General features: G+C 52.7%; 1 protein-coding gene across 1 annotated transcript; it reads left to right on the forward strand.

Annotated features, from left to right (window-relative positions):
• Positions 1-941: 941 nt before the first annotated feature.
• Positions 942-5127, forward strand: LOC102771284 (NUT family member 2D). The gene is made up of 6 exons (XM_015561184.1): positions 942-1640; positions 2099-2227; positions 2834-2901; positions 3090-3352; positions 3743-3859; positions 4360-5127. The coding sequence occupies exons 1-6, from the start codon at positions 985-987 to the stop codon at positions 5125-5127; spliced, it is 2001 nt and encodes a 666-aa protein (XP_015416670.1). The 5' UTR covers positions 942-984.
• Positions 5128-8764: the final 3637 nt, after the last annotated feature.

Below are 8764 nucleotides of genomic sequence, written 5' to 3' on the forward strand. Positions count from 1 at the left end.
CCATTAGTTGGAGTCAGTGATAGTGAACCTTTTGAGCTCAGCGTGCCAGCATTTTGAAAAACCCTAACTTAACTCTGGTGCCGTGTCACATATAGAAACTTTTTGATATTTGCAAACATAGTAAAACAAAGACATATTTTTGATATTTATTTTATATATTTAAATGCCATTTAACAAAAAAAAATCAATCAAAAAAATGAGTTCGCGTGTCACCTCTGACACGCGTGTCACAGGTTCGTCATCACTGGTCTGAGCGTTGGGGCCGAGTGGCAGGACCTGGCCCGTGTTGAGTGTCCACTGTTGGTTCTGACACACATGTGCATGCTGGTCAGTGCGTTCAAGGGTCAGATCAGGGTCCCTGTGCCTTCTTGTGGAGAGACATTACTCAAGTGTTTCTGTGTTGTTGTGCAAGCCCAGGACAGAAAGGGGGTGATTTATTGAGAAAAGGGAAGACTGAGGAGCAGATGGGGCCCTAATATTTTAGACACGGCCTGTTCTCAGAGGCCCTTTGGGTGCCTAGAACTTAACTTGGAGAAGGTCACTACTGGAGTGGGTCTCCCTGGGGTCATTTCTCCCAGAACAGATTTCTGCCCAGGGCCATGCCCTGAGGCTGGGAGGGTCGGTGCCAGGGAATCCTTAGGGCGGCTCTCAGGGTCATTGCTGGCTGGGGCCATTTCTTCTCGCACACAGTGGTCAGGGAGCCTTGGCGATGGGAAGCAACCTCTCTAGTGGAATAAATCCCAACTGGAGGTCAATGACCTGAGGACATGTGCCAATGGCCTGAGGACATGTGCCACCTCCGCAGTTTGCCCATCCCAATGGCCCTCCCCTGGGAGACTCACTGCTCTGATTCCCCAGTGGCTACAGGGGACCCAGAGCGCCTCAGTGCTGTTTGCTGGTTCTCCTCCTCCCTTCACCCTTTCCTTTGTCTCAACAGCATCTGCAGTGCTGGGAGCGGATGTAACCCTGAAGCCTGGCGCCTCCATGACTCCTTTCATGGCACAGCCCTTTCCCCAGCCCACTACTGGCCCCGCCCACCAGCCACCTGGGGAGCAGCACCTGCTGCCCCTCAGGGCCCCATCATTCCCTCCTGGACGCCCCCTGGTGCTGCCCAATTTGCCCAGGACACCTCTGGTGGCAGGAGATGCTGGTCAAGGCCCCGCTGGGCCTGGGGCTTTTAACATCATGGACCAGGTCAGGTCAGAAGGGGGACGACCACAGCCCTCCCAGACTCAGACCATTGTCCTGACTCAGGCCCCCCTCAACGGGAGTGCTCCAGGTGCCATCTGTGGGGGTGCTGTGTGTCCTGCACCCCTCTTCTTGGAAGCCTCTGCGGTGGAGACGATTATGCCCGCCTCGGCTTTTGGGGGCACCCAGGCCGGCGATGGAGGCTGGTGTCCCAGCCTTCCTCCTCAAGCTCCACCATCAGCTGCCCAGCTGGCCCCCATCGTCCCCTCAGTGAATGCTGGGGCTTCGAGGAAGGGTGGCCTGGCCACCTCCCAGACCAAGACCTCGCCGGATGACTCCTGCAACCCCAACAGTGTGTACAAAAATTTCCGACGTTGGCAGCGCTTCAAGGCCCTGGCCCGGAGGCACCTTCCCCAGAGTCCTGATGCTGAAGCTCTGTCCTGCTTCCTCATGTGAGTGCCCTGGGCAGGGCAGGGGGCGCCTGGAGCTTTCACTCAAAGAGGAGCTGGCAGGGACCTGCAGTCTGGCCGATCCCGGACGCTGGCGGGAAGGTTGAGGGTGGGGTCCCTGCTCTCAGAAGGCACATTCTTAGCCACACGCATCACCCGCCAAATGTATGGCTTCCTCACTTGTGTTTTACCACAACTGAGCTCACCGCCCTGAGTCCCAATCCTCCTCCTGGAGATGTAACCATGAGAGGCAGCTCCTCCCGCCCTCAGGCCCCTCATGACCGGACAATTCTACCATGACCACAGCAGCTGGAAGGCTTGTCTTTGCACACAGACGCCTCCTCCGTCACCTGAGGTGCTCAGTCCTGCCGGGTGGGGGTGGGAACCTGGCTCCGCTGAGCTGGGGTGGGCAGGCAGGTGGAGGCCAGCCTGCAGCCATGACTGACCCTGAGGCATTGCAGCCCGGTGCTCCGGTCCCTGTCCCGCCTGAGGCCCACCATGACGCTGGAGGAGGGAATGTGGCGGGCCATGCAGGAATGGCAGCGCAAGAGCAACTTTGACCGGATGATCTATTATGAGATGGCAGAAAAGTGAGTCAGGGTCCTTGGTCCCCACAGCTGTGTGTGTAGGGGGCTGCCTGAGGGGCAGGGTCCAACTGTGAGGTCTCAGCAGAGAGGAGAGTGGTGGGAGGGTGTCACTCAGCACGGGGTCCCCGCAGCCCAGAGGCCCTTCTCTCCTGGGGAAGCCTCTCCCTCAGCTTCAGAGCGTGGGTGCTTCTGTCCCACCTCCCGGGAGCTCCCGCTTCCTCTGACGCTAACCCATCCTGGGCTGGACATGAAGGCTCAGGAAAGGCTGGGGAGAAGGTGCCCCGCCCCGTGGGCAGACTCCAGCCAGAGGGGCTGTGCAGGAATGTGCTCAGCCAGCCTCCTGCCTCCCCAGTGTCCGGCCCTGACAGCCCCACCCCACTCCAGCCCCAGCGGTGGGCGGGGAGCCAGGTAGGCCACCACACTCCCAGGGGAGCCCATGGCCAAAGGGCTTAGGGCAGGCCACTGTCCCACCCACATGGGCCCTTCTCCTTCAGGGGGCTTTGGTCTTTCAAGGGAAACAGCCCTGAGAGCCGGGCCTCTGGTTCTTTGTCACCATGGGGTCTGGACCTGGTCCACTTTCTCATCCCCTTTCCCTGCTCCCTGTCAAAGGCCCCACATGAAGTCTGCTGAGAAGCAGGCTGGCTGCGGGGCCCCTTGGAGATTCGGTGGCTCCGCACGTACTCACCCATGACTCTTTTGGATACTGTCCCTGTCCTCTCTCCTCACATACTATAGTCACCAGGCTTTAGGTGACCCCGACCCAGCCGCACCCGTATTAATGCCCCCAACACTGCCCTCAGCATCGCATGCTCCTGAGGTGGGAGCTTTACCCCCTCACGCTCCCTCCTCTTCCCTCTCTGCCCAGCGCGCACTCCCAGGAAGGCCTTACCCAGTGCCCAGTACATTCGAAGACACCAACAGCCCCAGGAGACAAAGTCCCCCAATGAGATCCCCCCGGAGGCCGTGAGAGAGTACATGGACATCATGGACAATCTGCTGGGACTGCCGCACTCAGCCACAGAGGCGCCCGGTGGAGGATGGGAAGATGAAGAAAAGGAGTGGCTGCAAGACAAGGATCTCCTGAGCTACCTGGACCAGCTGTGCTCCCAGGAAGACTTTGTCACCCAGGTGGGCTGGCTGGCAGCTCCGGGTCTATAAGGTCCCAGAGGGAGGCGCTGCAGCACCCAGACCCGGGTTCTCCCAGGCTGATGGGATTGGGCTCTGCTCTTTGTTCCTGAGCTGGGTGCTTGAGAATGTGTGTGTCTGTGCATGTGTGTGCTTTGTGTGGTATGTGCTATCTGTGTTCATGTGGGTGTGCCCTGTGTGTGTGTGTGCATGTATGTGTTTGTGTGTGTGTGTATGTGCGTGTGTGTGTGCACCTGATGATCATCATGGAGTAAAACACCCGCCTGAGCAAGAGGACGGGTGGGTCTTGGCTTTCCCACTTGTGCTCCAGGCCCCGCTGACTCACAGTTCGCTCCCTGCCAAGGGGCTCATGGCCGTTTCATTCTGTCCCAGGTGGAGGCGGTCATTCACCCCCAATTCATGGAACAAATAATTTCCCAAGATGCACAGCAGGATCCCTTGGCCCTAGCTGAGGAATTGGAGCAGGAAGAGGGGCTCACTGCTGCCCAGGTGAGCCAGGGGAGGGTGGAACCTTAGGGAGATGGAAGGGGGACTCCAAGTGAGCCATAGGACCCAGAGACCCCAGGATAGTTAGAGGAGGGACTGGCTCCAGGAGGGAGGAGCTCCAGGTAGATTGGGGGTTCAGGGGAGCCAGGGGAGGGTGCACTCGGGTAAACCAGGGCAGGGAGCAACCCAGAACCAGGACCCACAGGCCTCTGTCCATGCCACCCCTGCCTGTAGGCACCGAGGGGCCAGCTCTGGGTGGGAGCAGGGCAAGACAACAAGAAGAAGAGGACAACAGAGAGGAGGGGCTGGGAGCCCAGAAGGGGAGGTGATACTAAGCTGGGAATATGGCACAGGGGACGGAGGAGACCCACGTAGCTGTCATGGATTTAAGTCATGGTGTCACCTGCCCCCACCTCCCCCCAGTGCTATTGTCCCATCACCCATATTCCTCCTCCTCTCACACACGTGTGCAGCGCCAGCTCACTGTCCCTTCTTCCTCCCAGCTGGTAGAGAAGCGACTCCTGGCCTCCAAGGAGGGGGGCGTGCAGGCACCCTCAAGTCACGGTGCTCCCCTGTTGAACTCAAGTTCTTCTGAGTCTGAGATCGGCCAAGATGCCCAGAGGCATGACCGTGGCCCCCAGCTGGGGGTCAGTGACAAAGCCTGCCCACCAGAGACTGACTTCAAGGACCAGCAAAGGCGCGGCCCAGCAGACGCCCACCAGTCCAGGCCCCAGGCTTCTGATATCTCTGCGGGGCGTCAGGAGCACCCACCACTCTGGGCTCAGTGCCCCCCCTCTGCTCCCCAGGGCTACGGGCCTGCTTACTGTGCACTGGGCCCCAGGGAGGCCTGCATCCCCAGAGAGGCCTCTCTTGTCAGAGAGACTCTTGAGCCAGACAGGTCCAGTGAGGATGAGGAGGACCTCCCCAGCTTGGCCTTCCTCTTGGGCTCTCCTAATAGCCTGTTGCCCTGTGGGCTCTCTCTGAGTCCTGTCCCTGCCTCAGGCCTTGCCTGCCCTGGAGGTCGGGGGCCCCGGGGAGCTGCCCAATCCCAGTTTTTTCAAACACTAGGTCTCACCCGAGCTTCACCTGCAGCTTCCAAATCTCGGAAGCGTGCTCTGGCGGGAGGCCCCGCCCATGCTGAGAAGACCCCCTGCCCGGGGGCCAACCTGGGGATCTGTGGGATGCCAGCACTGGCTCTGGAGCTGGTTTGCACCTCACGGCCTCAAAAGAAAAAGTGTGACCTGGCTGTCACAGGGAAGAGTAATAAGTGACACTGCAGCCAGTAGGGAGCAGTGGATGTCTCTCCCACTGCCAGCCACCTGTGGGGCATGCTTCCTGTGACCTGGCTGTCCCCCAGTGGAACCAAGGGCTGCTCCTGATCCCAGGGAAGTTCCTGGCTGACCCCAGGGATGATCCTGGCTGTTCTACTCACATGAGAAATAGGGATGGAAGGCAGGACCGTTAGGGTGGGGGTGGGCCTGGGTTTGGGGGTAGGAGCAGCACCTTTGGGGCACTGTGTGTCAATTATGAATAAAGATGGTTTTGTTAAGACATTCTAGTGGCCACTATCTCTGTATTGGGTCTGCACTGTTCCATGGAGAGGGGACCTGACAGGCCTGTTGTGCTATGAACTTTCCTCTCAGGACTGCTTTTGCTGTGTCCCACAGATTTGGTGTTATTGTGTGTTCATTTTCATTTGTTTCCAGGAAGTTTTTGGGTTCTTTCTTGATCTCATCGGTAGCCCATTCATTGTTTAATAACATGCTATTTAGCCTCCATGTGATTGAATGTTTTTGAGTGTTTTTACTATAGTTGATTTCTAATTCTATTTCACTATGATCTGAGAAGATGCTTGATATGATTTTAATCTTGTTGAACTTGTAGAGACTTACTTTCTGTCCTGTCTTAGTGGTCTATCTTTAAGAATCAGAATCACCCATGGGCACTTGAGAAGAATATATATTCTGCAGCTTTGGAGTGAAATGTTCTATAAGTATTAATTAAGTCCATATGATCCAGTGAGTCCTTTAGAGTCACTATTTACTTGTTAATTTTTGTTCTGGAATATCTATCTAGTGAAGTCCGTTGGGTGCAAAAGTCCCCTACTATGACGGTATTGTTGTTAATCTCTCCCTTAAAGTCCTCTAGAGTTTTTTTCTATATGTTTAGGCGCTCCTATATAGGATGCATCTATGTTTACCAGGGTTATATCCTCTTGTTGGATCTATTCCTTTAGTATTATGTAGTGACCTTTGTTGTCTCTTGTGATGGCTTCATTTGTAAGTCTATTTTGTTAGATATGAGCATTACTATACCAGCTATCGTTTTCATTTGCATGGAAAAAAAATTTTTCATCCCTTCACTCTTATCCTGTGTGAGTCTTTTGTTCTGAGGTTTTTGTATCCATTCAGCTACCCTATGTCTTTTGACTGGAGCATTTACATTTAAAATTATTATTGACTAGAGGCCTGATGCAAGAAATTCGTGCAAGGGGCTCAGCCCTCGCAGCCCCAGCTGCCTCAGCCCTCAGATCCCCCGCTGCCTCAGCCCCCCATGGCCCTGCCCACTGGTCATTCTGGAAGATAGTCCAGAAGGTTGTTCCACTGTCTGGAACAACCACTAATTAGCATATTAGCTCTTTATTTTATAGAATAGGTACATATTTATTGCCATATTAATTCTGTATACCTAGGTTTCTCTCTCTATTTCTTCTCATTATAGCAGTCCCTTTATTATGTCTTGTAATGCTGGGTTAGTGGTGATGAACTCCTTTAGCCTATTTTTTGTCTGGGAAGATCTTTATTTCACAGTCTATTTTGAATAATAGCTTTGCTGGATATAGTAATCTTGGTTTCAGATCCTTGCTTTCCATGACCTTGAAAACGTCATGCCATTTCCTTCTGGTCTGTAAAGTTTCTGATGAGAGATCAGATGATAGCCTTATTGGAGCTCCTTTGTAGGTAACAAATTGCTTTTCTCCTCTGCCTTTAGATTCTCTCTTTGTCGTTAATTTTTGAGAATTTAATTATGATGTGTCTGGGCATGGGCTTGCTTGTGTGTTCTTGCTTGGGACTCTCTGTGCCTCCTGAACTTGTGTGACTTTTTCCTTCAGCAGGTTAGGGAAATTTTTTGCCATTATTTCTTCAAACACGTTTTCTGGCCTTATCTCCCTTTCTGCCTCTTCTGGTAACTCTACTATGCAAATATTGCTATGTTTCATGTTGTCCCACAGATTCCTTAAGCTGTCTGTCTGTTTTTTTCATTGCTTTTTCTTTTTGGTTCTCTGGTTGAGTGATTTTTTTCTACCCTGTCTTCTAATTCACTGATATAATCCTCAGCTTCCCTTAATCTGCTGTGATTTCCTTCCAATGTGTTCTTTATTTGTGCTATGTCATTCTTTATTTCCATTTTCATATTTACAATATCTTTTCTCATGCTGTTGAGCATTTTTACCATCATTCTGAACTCTATCCTATATAATAAAAGGCTAATATGCAAATTGACCGAAGGGCGGAACGACCAGTCACTATGATGTGTACTGACAACCAGGGGCCAGATGCTCAATGGAGGAGCTGCCCCCTATGGTCAGTGTTCTCCCATAGGGGGAGTGCCGCTCAACCAGAAGCCGGGCTCATGGTTGGCGAGTGCAGAGGCGGTGGCAGGAGCCTCTCCAACCTCCGTGGCAGTGCTAAGGATGTCAAACTGCTGGTTTAAGCCCACTCCCCATGGGTAGCGGGCTTAAGCCGACAGTCTGACATCCCCTGAGGGCTCCCAGACTGCAAGAGGGCCCGGGCCCGGCTGTGGGAGCCCCTGAGTGCAGGAATTTTGTGCACCAGGTCTCTGGTATCAGATAAATTTCTTATCTCCTTTTTATTTTTCTCTTCTTCTGGATAATTCTCTTGTTCTTTCATTTTGGGGTTTTATTTGTCTCATTTGGGATGCCTTTTTGGGTTTGTGACTGTGTATTAGGTATATCTGCTCCATCTCTCAATCTCTAGTACAGGATAGTGTCAAATGCTGTTTGAATTTAGTCTTGAATAGCCCTCAGGCAATCGTCCACAGGCGTGGCAAGAGTTTTACCAATAAGGTGGAGCATTTGCTTCTGCCTGGAAGCTAATTGTTATTCTCAGTGTCATAATGGGCCTCAAAAACTCCATACCATAGGGCAAGGTGTTTTACAATAGGGAAGATTGATGGTCTTCCCCCGAGGCAAGATTGCCTGGATAGCAAATGTGTGCATGAGAAAGATGACTCAGTACAGGAAATAGAGGGTTCTGCATTCTGAGCTCTAACCCCAGAACCTCCAACCCTGGCTTCTGCTCACACAGCTCTAGTCCACTCTGCCCTTCCTCTGCCAGAGCACAAGGTGAATGGCTGCAAATGCAATTTTGTGCATTGTCCTTTTAAGAGAGTGCCTGCATTTTCAGCCATCTCTCCCTGGCAGACAGCAACCCCACTGCTTTTCACAACGAGATATTATGTAACACCTTTCTCAGTTCTGGTGCTTTCTGCTGGGGAGCCCAGCTTGGGGATTAGACCCCAGAGTTCTCAGTGTCAACTCCCCATAACTGAAATATCTCTGAGAAACTCAGCTGCTGTTTGTAGGAGCCAAACCAGCCTTTTCACGCCTCCACTCTTCCTACCAGTTTCTATGTGGTCTCCACTTTCCATCCCTGGTTATCAGGGTTCTCTCCAGCCAGTCTTCAGTTGACTATTCAAGATATTTTTTTTGTATTTTTGTTGTAATTCCAGTTTGGTCCTGGAAGCATGTTGTGTAGCATCTGCTTACTCTGCCACCATTTTTATTCTCTCCCAAAGAACCAACTTTTGAAAAGCCCTTTGGTCACTTAAAGATGGAAGCTAGTCACCAGATGACCAATAATGTGATTAAAGGGTTGGAACTTTCAG

The sequence above is a fragment of the Myotis davidii genome, unplaced genomic scaffold, assembly GCF_000327345.1.
Source record: "Myotis davidii unplaced genomic scaffold, ASM32734v1 scaffold750, whole genome shotgun sequence".
Taxonomy (NCBI): domain Eukaryota; kingdom Metazoa; phylum Chordata; class Mammalia; order Chiroptera; family Vespertilionidae; genus Myotis; species Myotis davidii.

Excerpts from the sequence above, each read along its gene's own strand:
- LOC102771284 (XM_015561184.1), top strand. The coding sequence starts at position 985 with ATGACTCCTTTCATGGCACAGCCCTTTCCCCAGCCCACTACTGGCCCC. Across the intron at positions 2,228-2,833 it reads TATTATGAGATGGCAGAAAA|GCCCCACATGAAGTCTGCTG; the intron begins GTGAGTCAGGGT and ends TCCCTGTCAAAG. Across the intron at positions 2,902-3,089 it reads GAGATTCGGTGGCTCCGCAC|CGCGCACTCCCAGGAAGGCC; the intron begins GTACTCACCCAT and ends CTCTCTGCCCAG.